General features: G+C 54.0%; 1 protein-coding gene across 1 annotated transcript; it reads left to right on the top strand.

The window, feature by feature from the left end:
* The first annotated feature begins 12118 nt into the window (after positions 1 to 12118).
* LOC136570536 (olfactory receptor 14J1-like) lies at positions 12119 to 13051 on the top strand. Its single transcript, XM_066570998.1, has one exon. The coding sequence runs from the start codon at positions 12119 to 12121 to the stop codon at positions 13049 to 13051; it is 933 nt and encodes a 310-aa protein (XP_066427095.1).
* Positions 13052 to 13402: the final 351 nt, after the last annotated feature.

Genomic DNA, 13402 nt, shown 5'->3' with positions numbered 1-13402 from the left:
CAAAGATCTGTTGTGATACTACGGGGCCTCATGGAACCAAGGGGCAATTGTGATGCTGCAGGGCCCCAGGGATCCAAGAACATGGAAAAATTCTGGTTGGCTTGGCTTCACTGTTCCAGCTGACCTTGGCATGTTGAGGGTTGCTTCTTTGCTGCCCCTGAAGCCCTGGAGTTCTGTACTTTCCTTTCTCTGGGAAAAAACTCTCCTCCTCTGTTGTGGTGTGTTTTATATTTGTTCAGTTTTCCCCCCATTGTTCTCTCAGAAGGTCCTGCCCTGTTACCAGTTTGTGTCAATCCCCAAACCCCTCCCCAGTTGTCTTGGTTACTAAATGTATCTTTCTTGTTCCCCACCCCTGGCTGCCTGCCTCTTACTCGACACCCCTGCCTCTTTTTCTAGAAAGTTCGGGCCAAGGTGTCGGGTGATTGGGTTAGGGGCCAGGGTCCCTCCCACAACTGTGTTTGATTGGTTCTCCGATTGTGCCAATCCTTAATGTATCCTTCTCTGATTTGCCATCTTTCACGCCCCCCACCCTCTTTAAAACCCGGGGTTTTCTTGCCTCGGGGCTCTCAGCTTCTTCTCCAAAACCCTCCACGTTTCCCTACCAATAAACTCACCCTCCCTGAAGAAACTGAGAGTCGCCTCTTCATTTCATCCTGCGACTTCGGAGCTCTCTACTGCGGCCACTCGTCCGTAAGCCTGTCATCGCTGGGCACCGGGCCCTGACTTCGTGTTGGGGAAGTGCCTTACTGGCTGGAGGTTGGCTGGACTCTCATCTAGCCTGGGCGTTTTACTTTCCACCGGCCACCGCTCCAGTTCTGGTGCCCACGTGGGGCCCCCCCCTTTTCGGATTTGCTCCTGACCGGACAACGTCAGTAGAGCCTGGACTCGTGGACCCCACGGACGGGATTTCGAGAATCCCAGCGGTCGCGGAACTACCCCGAGGTAGAGCAGACCTCGCTCTAGAGGTAGCGCTCCCCGGGGACCTCGGTCGGCAGCTCCTTGCACCCTGGAGTCGTCCTGTCGCAGGAAACTCCTCGTTCCAGCTTTTCGTTTGTCGCCTCCGGACTTTGTGAGTATTCTGCTACTCTCCCTGCTGCCTTCCCCCCTATTGGTGTTTCGTCACCACTCTTCTTTTTCTCTAGACAGAGGCCGGGGGTGGGCACCCTTATTTCTTTCTTTCGAGTTTACTGGAACGGGGGGGCTTTACCGTGGCTGCCACCTAACATCGAGCGATGGGTGCGAAGCTTTCGCTTTCGGCAGCTCAGAAGGGGCTGTTTTACCAAGTTGTGGGTATCCTAGTTGGGGGGGGTTGTTCCGTTGATAAAAAGGAAGTTAAAAAATTAATCCGATGGCTTTTTTCTGAGTTTCCCGAAGTCTCCCCCGATCTAATCAAGGATCCTGCCTTTTGGCAGAGGGCATATGCCAAGTTATCAAACTTGATTAGATCAGGGGACACCTCGCTTTCTCTGTTAGCTTTTTGGATTTCACAAATTCGATCTATCTTGAAAGCAGGAGGAAACTCAGAAAAACCTTCGGTCAGTTTTAGTTCGTGCCCCAGTTCTTCTGCCTCTCCCTCTACCCCTAACCCTCCTCCCCGTCCCCACAAACGTAAAACTGGGATTCTGAAGGGTGCAGCTCGCTCCAGCCCCGAGCAGGGTGACCATTCGTCCCCTGGCCCCCTTCAGAATACTCGGCCCCCCCGCCCTAAAAGTCCTGGCCAGACTCTTAGGGGCTCCTCTTCTTCCCCTACCTCCCCTGTTCCCGTCCCCAGGTCCTCAGTTTCTAAAACCCCAAGATTCAAAACCCTAATTTCTAAGTCCCCAGTTTGCTCCCAGTCGCCTCCAATTCCCCAAAATGGCTCCTATGGAGCCCAAGATGGAGGCGACCACATGGCCGAAATGGTGGGAAAGCCCTCTTCTTCTCCCCAGAATCCCTTTTTCCCAAGCTCCAACCCCTTCCTGCCATTCGGCCACTCCCAATGTTCTACCCCCTCGTCCTTGCCCCCTCCTGGTCCCTCCTCCTTTCCCGAAACCTCCCCTTCAGTAGTCCCTCCCCTTTCTCCTCCCACGTACCCGCCCATGGCTCCTCCCTCGGTCCCTCCCATACCACCTCCCATCTCTCCACCCCCTGCCAGTCAAAAAGTTCCACCCCTTGTCTCCGCCTCCTGGGAGGGTCCCTCGATATCGGACTGCCCTGCCCCAGTTCCCAGCCACGCCCCTACCTCCTCCTCTCCCGGTTCCCACGCTCTCCCTGCCGGCTCCCGCGCTTTGAGTTCCGGGTGGGGGGGGGGGGGGGGAGTTGGGAACCGGGAACCGGGGTCTGCTGCGATACCATCTGCAGCCCCAGTTGTTTACCATCCAGAGGGAGATGGTGGGGTGCGTCGCCAATGGGTCCCGCTGCACCATTCGCAGATCAAGGAGCTGTGCAAGGCACAGAAGGATTACGGCCAGGACAGCGAGTACTTTCGGGGAGTGTTGCAGGCAACACTTACCGAAGCCGATGTCACCCCCTATGACATCCAGCGCCTCTTCATGTGCCTGCTCAATCCCACCGAGCGAGCTATGTGGGAGGCGGCCTGGAAGAGGGGAGTGACGGAAGCCCTCCCGAGCCTGTGGGAACAGCCCCACACGGGACTGGACCTAACAGGCAATGTCCTGGCCGTCGATCAACTCCTTGGGACCGGGAACTGGGCAGATGGGCACTCGCAGGCGAGTGCCATCCCCCAGGAAGCACTCCGGGAGTCAGCGCGGGCAGCCGAGAAGGCGTTCCTGGCGCTGCTGGGGGCGGCTCCTCTCCTTTCTTTTTCCAGGATCTTTCAGGGCGCCGAGGAATCTTTCCTCGATTTTGTCAAGTGTCTTCGAAAAGCTGTCGAGCAGCAAGTGGCGGACGAGATTGCCCGGGAACCTATCCTGAAGGAAGTGGCATCCACGAATGCAAACTCTGCGTGTAGGGACGCCATCCTCAGCCTCCCGGTGCACCCCCCCCCCTCGCTGCACGATATGCTCGAGGTCTGCACCCGGAAGGTCCTGATCATGCCATCTAGGGAAGGAGAGAAGAAAAAACAGCTGCCGCCCCGAGTCAGCGCCGCAGAAGAAGCGCCTGAAGACACCTTCTCTGAAGCCACCTGCCGCTCGCCTGCTCCCGGTCCTTCCGCCGCCAAATCACCCTGCCATCTGTGCAGAAAGCTCGGGCATTGGATGCCCGACTGCCCGCTGCGGCGGGAATTTTATGAATTCAAAAAGGGGCAGGGACTCCTAGGGAAGGCCCAGACAAAAAACTAACATCTGAGCGCAGTTCCCCCCTGCGCCATGATAAAAATAAGGCGGGACAACCAACACCACGCAGGGAGGGGAGATCTCAGGGACCGCCGCCTGCCAAACAAGACATATTCTCACCGGACTTGTCATATATTGCATGTCTCCAACCTAGACCCGTGCTAACTACCTTTTCTGCTTTCAGACCCTTCCGGCTGCAGCTGACGGAGCCGCTACATCTTAAGAACTCCGATTTTCAACTCGTGTCAGTCAGCCCGGAATGCCCAGGAAACTGGGGGCGGATAAGGTGTAAGTACGTCGTTGTCGGAGACACTAAGCACACACCTTTAGAGGTGAACATAATCCCGGGTCTTCTGCCATCTGACCCGGGACTGTTTGCCGTGGGGCTGCACTGTGTCCAACCCCCCACTTTCCTGCCCAAGGGACAGGTGATTGCACAAGCGATCCCTGTTCCCGAAATGACTTGGGCCCTGGGGTTTCCTCCGGCTGAACTCCAAAATCCAACAGTAGCTTGGGCCCAAGTCCTGGGGCGGGAAAGGCCTCATATCACCTGTCATATCTCGAAAGGGGGAGAGGGCAAGCCTCTTAAAGGCTTGTTGGACACAGGGGCAGATGTAACGATCATTCCTTCCCGGGAATGGCCGTCACATTGGGAATTGCAAAACGCGCCTGGCCACGTCCGAGGTGTCGGGGGTTTACAATTGGCACACCAATCTAAGAGCGTCGTACAAATTACGGGGCCGGATGGGCAATTGGCTTCAGTGCGCCCATTCGTATTAGATTACATGGAACCCCTGTGGGGGAGAGACCTCTTGGCCCAGTGGGGAGCCCGAATTGACCTCCCAGCGGCTCCCCAGGTTTTTCGGGCAGGGGTCACTGATGAGCGCCCTACCTGGAAACTGAATTGGAAATCAGACAAACCAGTGCAGGTAGTGCAATGGCCGCTCAACAAGCAAAAATTAGCGGCGCTCAACGAGCTCGTTAAGGAACAGCTACTTAAAGGCAACCTGGTGGAGACCATGTCCGAATGGAACTCCCCAGTGTTCGTTATCAAAAAGCCCAACAAAGATAAGTGGCGGCTCCTTCACGACCTCCGCCAAATTAACAACATCATTGAAGATATGGGGCCTCTCCAACCAGGGATGCCATCCCCAACGATGCTCCCCCAAAATTGATTGGGCCATAATTCCAAAATTGGAATTTGGCCGTAATTGACATAAAAGATTGCTTTTTCCAAATTCCCTTACACCCGGACGATGCTCCGCGTTTCACCTTCACGGTTCCTGCCATCAACCGTGAAGCCCCAAGCAAGCGCTATCATTAACGGGTTCTTCCACAAGGCCTTAAGAACAGCCCAGTGATCTGCCAATGGTACGTCGCTTCCTTGCTGTCCCCAGTACGTGCAGTCACCAAAGACACCATTATTTACCACTATATGGATGACATCCTAGTGTGCGCTCCGACCAACGACCTACTTACCCACACGCTTGACCTGACAATCGATGCATTGGTTGTTGCAGGGTTCGAGCTCCAGCAAGATAAGATTCAATGGATGCCACCCTGGAAGTACCTGGGCCTGGAAATAACGAAGCGGACCATTGTTCTGCAAAAATTGGCTATTAAAACTAACATCAAAAACCTGGCGGATGTCCACCAGCTGTGTGGGTCCTTGAATTGGGTAAGGCCTTGGCTAGGCATTCCAACAGAAGACCTAGCCCCCCCTTTTCAATTTATTGAAAGGGGGAGAAGAGCTTAGTTCTCCAAGGTCCCTTACCCCAGAGGCCCAGACAGCGCTGGAGAAGATCCAAAACTCCATCTCGGCCAGGCAGGCCCACAGATATCACCCGGGCCTGCCATTTAAATTCATTGTTCTAGGTAAGCTGCCACACCTCCATGGGGTGATTTTCCAGTGGGACGATTCCATCAAGGGCAAGGACCGGGGCTCGGGGGATCCCCTCTTAATCATAGAGTGGGTGTTCCTCAGCTATCACAGGTCCAAAAGGATGACGCAGCCAGCCGAGCTGGTGGCAGAATTGATCAGAAAGGCTAGATCACGGATCAGAGAGTTGGCAGGTTGTGACTTTGACTGCATCCACATTCCTTTAAAATTCAATTCGGGCCATCTAAAAAGAAAAATGCTTGATCACCTCCTTGAAACAAATGAAATGCTTCAGTTTGCTCTGGACAGCTACACCGGTCAAATTGCAGTAGATCGGCCGGCCCACAAATTATTCAATCAGGAATTTACTCTAGCTACGAAATCAGTTCAGAGCAGAACCCCTTTGAAGGCTTTGACAGTTTTCACAGACGCGTCTGGAGCATCCCATAAGTCAGTGATGACTTGGAAGGATCCTCAAACTCAGCGGTGGGAGGCAGATGTCACCGAGGTGGAGGGCTTGCCTCAAGTTGCTGAGTTGGACGCAGTCGTCAGAGCCTTTGAGAGGTTCTCTGAACCATTCAATCTTGTTACCGATTCAGCTTACGTAGCAGGTGTAGTGTCCAGAGCCGAAAATGCAATTTTACAGGAGGTATCAAACATCCCTTTGTTTAACTTGCTCTCTAAGCTTGTGAACTTAGTCTCCCACCGAGAGCAACCCTTTTATGTGATGCATGTCAGGTCACATACCGATTTGCCTGGGTTTATTGCTGAAGGCAACAGGCGTGCTGACGCCCTTGCCGCTCCTGTTCAAGCTGCCCCACTCCCTGATCTGTTCAGTCAGGCCAAGATCAGCCACCAGCAATTCCATCAGAACGCCCCTGGCCTTGTTCGACAATTCCATCTTACACGCGAACAGGCCAAGGCGATCGTGGCTACATGTCCTCAATGCCAGTCCCACCAGCTCCCAACAATACCCTTGGGAGCTAACCCCAGAGGTCTATCTAGTTGCGAGGTGTGGCAGATGGATGTTACCCACATTCCTTCCTTTGGCCGTCTGCAATTTGTACACGTCTCAATGGATACCTTCTCCGGCGCAGTCTATGCCTCTGCCCACACAGGGGAAAAGGCAGCAGATTGAGAAAAACATCTAGTTCAAGCGTTCGCTGTCCTGGGCATCCCCAAGGTCCTGAAAACAGACAATGGCCCGGCGTATAAATCCAGGGAGCTGCGAAGCTTCCTGCAACAATGGGGAATAGAGCATAAGACCGGCATCCGCTATTCCCCGACAGGCCAAGCCGTGGTAGAAAGGACCCACCAGAGCCTAAAAAGAGTTCTGGAACAACAACGAGTGGCCGTGAAGGTGGAGTCCCCCCATATCTGTCTCGCGAAGGCGCTTTTTACCATTAATTTCCTAAACTTTTCTTTTGAAAATCTCAATCCGCCTATCGTGCGACATTTCGGGAGACATGAGCAGCTGCAGGCCAGGGCCAGGCCTCCTGTCCTGATTAAGGATCCGGAGACCTGGAAAACGAAAGGGCCTTTCGATCTCGTGACCTGGGGAAGGGGATGCGCTTGCGTGTCCACCCCCTCAGGTCCGAGATGGATCCCCGCTAAGTGGGTCAAGCCCTTCCGCCCTGGGAAGACTCTGAGAGCAGAAAACGTAGAACAGGTCACGGAAGCATGTTGGCGGCGGCGGCGGAAGCTCCCCGGGATGGAGCCACTCCTAGTTTAACCCTCTCCCTGCCCCGGGCAGGACCTGATTCAGAGTCATTCCTTATGTCTGTCTCTTGTTTGTTTTTAGTTTTCCCCCGATGGACCGTGTCTACATCTTAGCCCGCTTGACAGCAGTCCTCATCTGGACCCTGATGCCATCAGTGGGCCCATGGATCGTCCCGCAGCCCAAGGCCAACGTTTGGCGCACCCTCGCGAGCGCCCTCGGCCAAGAACACATATGTTTAGATATGGGCTCAGCAGAGGACCCGATGTCGTCATGCCTTGTGGGGATCCCTCTCTCCCTTAATGAATTTCCCTCCCCTTTCAATACTTCCCTTACCTCCCTCTTATCCAAGACCCCTCCTCTAAAAATCAATGCACAAAATGCCTGGGGAGAGGGAGTCAAGGGGCTGGCCCCTTTGAACTCTGAACCTCCAGAGCTTAATTTGCTCGGCTCCGCCAATGCTTCCCTCTGTATTTGGTTTCAGTTCGCCCCTAACCCTTGGGACAGCAGGTACTCGTGGATCAAACCATCAAGGCCCGAGTACAAAGCTGCCCAGTGGTGTCGAATGACCATCGAGATGCCACTTGCTTCCACCCTGGGTAGCCAACCGCTGTCCCTGCCCCGAGGTATCTTTTTCATTTGCGGAGACCGAGCTTGGGCTGGCATCCCCGCTCACCTGGCCGGAGGTATCTGCATTTTTGGGTGGCTGTCGCTGCTTACACCCAACATTACCCAAATTCGCGATTGGAAAATGAAAAGAGCACAACCGAATTCGGCCCGCTCCAAAAGAGATCTCAAAGATCTCGACCCGGATTGTGACTCCCAAATTGAACATTGGTCGAAACCAAAAGCTGTAGCCCTCACCCTGTTTTTGCCCTGGGTGTCTGTGGCCAAGTCTCTGGGTGAATTGGCCCACCTGGAGTGTTGGGTAGCTAAGCAAGCCAATTTAACATCAGCGACGCTATCAGACCTCCTCACAGACGAGGAAATAACAAGGAAGGCGACCCTCCAAAATCGCGCGGCAATTGACTTCTTGCTTTTACTGCATCACCACCGCTGCGAGGAGTTTGAGGGCCTCTGCTGCCTTAATTTGTCATCTCGGGCCGAGGACGCGAGGGTGGCCATAGATAAAATGCAAGGCCTTGTCCACCAAATAAAACAACAGACATCAGACTGGCTGGGGGATCTCTTTCAAGGATGGGGCCTGTCAAGCTGGGCTGAGTCCATCCTAAAGACTATACTTTCCACCCTTTTAGTTTTACTTATTGTTTTGATCGCCTGCTCCGTAGTCTGGGGACTCGTAAAGAGACTTATATCCAGGACCATCAATGTCCCAGACGTCAGCCGAGCAGAAGTCTCAGAAGAAGAAGGAGAAAAAGCTGACACCGCTTCGTCGGAGAACTCCGATCCTGACGACTCCAGCTCGGTTTCTAGTGACGCGGAGCAGGCTGAAACTTCATTTTGAACAGTGTTTGCCCTTACCGTTCTTTTGTTTTAAACGAAAAAGGGGGAGATGTTGTGGTGTGTTTTATGTTTGTTCAGTTTTCCCCCCGTTGTTCTCTCAGAAGGTCCTGCCCTGTTACCAGTTTGTGTCAATCCCCAAACCCCTCCCCAGTTGTCTTGGTTACTAAATGTATCTTTCTTGTTCCCCACCCCTGGCTGCCTGCCTCTTACTCGACACCCCTGCCTCTTTTTCTAGAAAGTTCGGGCCAAGGTGTCGGGTGATTGGGTTAGGGGCCAGGGTCCCTCCCACAACTGTGTTTGATTGGTTCTCCGATTGTGCCAATCCTTAATGTATCCTTCTCTGATTTGCCATCTTTCACGCCCCCCACCCTCTTTAAAACCTGGGGTTTTCTTGCCTCGGGGCTCTCAGCTTCTTCTCCAAAACCCTCCACGTTTCCCTACCAATAAACTCACCCTCCCTGAAGAAACTGAGAGTCGCCTCTTCATTTCATCCTGCGACTTCGGAGCTCTCTACTGCGGCCACTCGTCCGTAAGCCTGTCATCGCTGGGCACCGGGCCCTGACTTCGTGTTGGGGAAGTGCCTTACTGGCTGGAGGTTGGCTGGACTCTCATCTAGCCTGGGCGTTTTACTTTCCACCGGCCACCGCTCCACTCCTCCAGGGGTTCATGGCTGAAATTGGGATTCTACATCCAAATTCAATTATATTGAAGGATGATTCCTGTATGAAACCTGCCAGAACATACAGCTCTGGGTGGTCTTGGAATCCTGGGGGTCACCTGTCATCTGCCTTCAAAACACTGGGGGGCTCTGCTTTTCTTTCCATGGAAAAATCATCTTTCAAATGCAGGTGTCCATAGCCAAAATTGGGAATCTGCCTCCAAAATTCCTTATATCCAAGGACAGCTCCCAGACAAAAGCTGCCAGGACTGTCTAGGTTCCCTTGGCTTCCTGAGGGCCAGCTCTCATCTGCCTGTGAAACACTGGGGCTCTGTACTTTCCTTCCTATGGAAAAGAACTGTCTTTCTGGTCCAGGTATCCATGGACAAAACTGGGATTTGGCCTCCCAAACTCCTTCTATCCAAGGATTGCTCCCAGACAAAAGCTGCCAAGACAAACAGGTCTGGCTGGCCTTGGCCTCCTTGGGGCTGCCTCTAATCAGCCTTTGAAACAGTGGGGCTCTGCCCTTTCCTTCCTGTGGAGAAGAACTGTCATTCTGGTCCAGGCACTCATGGCTGAAATGGAATTCCACCTGCAAAATTCCGCAAATATCCAAGGGTTGCTTTCAGACAAAAGCTGCAAGGACAGACAGGTCTGGCTTGCCTTGGCCTCTGGTGACTGCCTCTGATCTGCCTTCAAAACCCTGGGGCTCTGTGGTTTCCTTCCTGTAGAAAAGAACCGTCCTTCTGGTCCAGGCACCCATGGCCTCAAGCACGTGAGCACTGTACAGGGACAGAGGAGCTCTGTGCTCCGTGGGGTGGAGACTGAGGACAGCAGAGGAGAGCCCTGGGAGGGACTGAAGGGTGGATCATTTTAACATGGAAGAGAACAGCCAAAGAAAGAAAAAAATCAAAGCTAAGGGAACCTGGGGAAGACCAGAGTAGGAAAAAACCGAAAGGGATTTCCCTCACAGGGAAGGGCTGTGGTGCAACACATCCCCCAGAAGGAGTCTGGGTATCAGCCCCAGGCTCTGTGTGGGCAGGCAGAGGCAGGCAGGAGGCAGAGCTGTCAGCAAAGGAAGGGCCCAGCCAGGTGGGGAAGCCGGAGGATGCCGACAGCCTGCAGGGACAGAGGCGCAGGGCAGGGACACCATAGGACAGTCTGGGCTGCACAGGGCACAGGCATGGGCAGCAGCTGCAAGACAGCCCTGCCAGAGCCAACTTGGGCAGCACTTTGGCCATGGCTGCTGGGCCTGGGCCTGAGGCAGGAGCAGGAGACAAGTGACCCTTGCAGGCCTGGGGCCTCATGGCCTCCTTGTCCCTGCTATCCCGCACGCTGCCCAGCATCGCAATAAACATAGACTTTCTAACTTTAAACTGTTAGAGAGTGTTTGTCTGTCACAGTTGGATATCAGTACTAGATCAATATCCATATATTTTTATTAAATCACATCACTGCCTCCAGTGTTCTGCTCTAACTGCAACCTGGGGACACTTTCTCAGTTGTGTCCCTCACTGGGACCCATTAAACTTCCTAAACTTTGGAGTCTAATTTAACTTTGAGTTCTTGAGAAGTTTTTGAAGATACTCTCAGGGACTGAGTCTGATGTAAACAATACCAAATCCCTGAGAGGCTCATTAAAGTCCTTGTGCTGTGTTTGTGCTGCTGAGCTTTAAAGGAACAGCTCTTCCCAGGGCCAGCTCCTCTCCCAGCCCAGCAGGGCTGAGGGCTCTGCCTGCAGGCACTGAGGGCACAGGAGCCAGGCAGAGACAGGCTGAAGGCAATCAGGATTGGGAAGACATTGAGCTGAGACTTCACCTGGGGAAAGATCTTCACAGCCCTGTGCATGGTGAGTGTGTGGGTGCAGGGCAATGTCCCCTGTGCTCCTGGAGGGATCTCCTGAAGCCAGCACACCCCACAGCCTGGGGGATGTGTCAGGAGGACTCTCCCAGTTTCTCTGTGGCACAGGAGGAGCAGGAGGAGCAGGAGGAGGAGGAGGAGGATGTGCTGCAGAGCGGGGCTGCCCTGGGCACCGTCAGAGGGACAGGGCAGGGCGGCTCCTGCTGCCAGGGACGGCTGCAGGGGCTGAAGCTGGGGCTGCAGCCAGGGCTGCCCAGGGCTGTCCTGCAGAGCAGCTCCTGCAGCCCTCAGGGCTCTTGGCCAGCCCAGGGCATGTGCCACCTGCCAGGGGCAGCTCTCAGCCTGCTGGGCAGCTCCCCATGGACGCTGCAGGGGAGAAGCTCCAGGTGCAAGGAGCCGCCCCCTTCAGGGCAGATTCCTCCTGCTCTGGAGATGGTGCTGCATGGCCAGGGCTGCTCTCAGCTTTCTCCTAAAGGGAAGGGAAAGGGGCTGTCAGCTTTGGCTGTGTCACTGAGCCTCCTGCACTGTCAGCCTGGGCATCAGCAGATGGGCCTCAGATCTCCCTCAGAAAGTGCCTCCTCAGCCTCCTCTCCCTACAGACAGCAGCAGCAGCACCTTGGCTTGCAGCATCTCTGTTTGTCTGGCCTGCCCTTAAGGCCCTGCTGCCAGGGAGATGCCCCTGGGCAGTGCCCTGTGCTGGGAGGGGTCTGCAGGGCAGAGCTGAGCCCCCAGGGCTGGGCTGGGCTCTGGCAGCACTGGCAGGGACAAGGCTTGGATAGAGAGAAACAGCTCCCAGCAGGCACAACTCCAGGCAGCAGAGAGACAGACCAACCCTTTCCATCCCTCCATGTCCAGCTGCACAGGGAGAGAGCAAAGAGTTTCGAGAAAATAAGTTTTAAAACAGGAGCATTTCAAAAGTCCACTTTGTTTTCAAGCACATTTTAAGTGTGATTACCCTGAACTAGAGGGAGATGAAATGATCAAAGGGCACCTTTGTGGGGACCAGCAGGTCCGACTGCACTGGGGCTCAGGGAGCCCTGTTTTCCCTCTGGGCTCCCCAGTGTTCAGCCTCAGAGCCATGCTGAAGATGAATCAGTAAGTCAGCAGCAAAAACACCCAATCAAAAAATTCTAGCAAAGTCTCCCATCCAGGAAGAGAATTAATTTTGAGTGGATTCCATGCAAAATCTATAGGACTGACTCAGAAAGTTGGACCCAACTTGTCAACGTCTTCTTTCAACAGTCCACCATGCCCAGAGTGAGGGAATGTCCAACAGCAGCTCCATCAGCCACTTCCTCCTGCTGGCATTGGCAGACACGCGGCAGCTGCAGCTCCTGCACTTCTGCCTCTTGCTGGGCATCTCCCTGGCTGCCCTCCTGGGCAACGGCCTCATCATCAGCGCCGTAGCCTGCGGCCACCACCTGCACACACCCATGTTCTTCTTCCTGCTCAACCTGGCCCTCAGCGACCTGGGCTCCATCTGCACCACTGTCCCCAAAGCCATGCACAATTCCCTCTGGGACTCCAGCACCATCTCCTACTCAGGATGTGCTGCTCAGGTGTTTTTCTTTATGTTCTTCATCTCAGCAGAGGTTTCCCTCCTGACCATCATGTGCTATGACCGCTACGTGTCCATCTGCAAACCCCTGCACTATGGGACCCTCCTGGGCAGCAGCGCTTGTGCCCACATGGCAGCAGCTGCCTGGGCCAGTGCCTTTCTCAATGCTCTGCTGCACACAGCCAATGCATTTTCCCTGCCCCTGTGCCATGGCAATGCCCTGGGACAGTTCTTTTGTGAAATCCCACAGATCCTCAAGCTCTCCTGCTCACACTCCAAACTCAGGAAACTTGGGATTATTGTGGTTGGTGCCTCCTTAGCTTTTGGCTGTTTTGTGTTCATGGTTTTCTCCTATGTGCAGATCTTCAGGGCTGTGCTGAGGATCCCCTGTGAGCAGGGACGGCACAAAGCCTTTTCCACCTGCCTCCCTCACCTGGCTGTGGTCTCCCTGTTTGTCAGCACCTCATTTTTTGAGTACCTGAAGCCCCCCTCCATCTCCTCCCCATCCCTGGATCTGGCAGTGTCAGTTCTGTACTCGGTGGTGCCTCCAGCCCTGAACCCCCTTATCTACAGCCTGAGGAAGCAGGAACTCAAGGTTGCAGTGTGGAGACTGATCACTGGATGGTTTCAGGAACAATAAAGTGCTGGGCAATTTATGCAAGTCATTTGTAAAAAAAAAAAATCCTTGATAGTACTTGTTCGTTTTATTTTGGAGCTTCTTTTTTATCGTTTTCGTTTTTAATATTGTCCACAAAGCAAGGTATTTTTTTCTGCCATTTCTCATTTTGTCTCTCTCCACATTTACTGTGACCCACTGACTGTGTCAATGAGGAGTTTTGCTCTCAGTGGCTTTAAATGAACTAAAGGATCTCCCAGCAAAGTTTTCTGCAGAGATGCCCCTTTTGTTGCCTTCTCTGGAGCTGCAGCAGCAATGTCTGTGTGCAGAGCTGGGGCAGATCAGTGCTGGCCCAGCAGCTGTGCCCAGCAGCAG

Source organism: Molothrus aeneus, unplaced genomic scaffold (genome assembly GCF_037042795.1).
Source record: "Molothrus aeneus isolate 106 unplaced genomic scaffold, BPBGC_Maene_1.0 scaffold_34, whole genome shotgun sequence".
Classification (NCBI taxonomy): domain Eukaryota; kingdom Metazoa; phylum Chordata; class Aves; order Passeriformes; family Icteridae; genus Molothrus; species Molothrus aeneus.
This window is presented reverse-complemented; position numbering and strand designations above follow the sequence as displayed.

Excerpts from the sequence above, each read along its gene's own strand:
- LOC136570536 (XM_066570998.1), top strand. The coding sequence starts at position 12,119 with ATGTCCAACAGCAGCTCCATCAGCCACTTCCTCCTGCTGGCATTGGCA.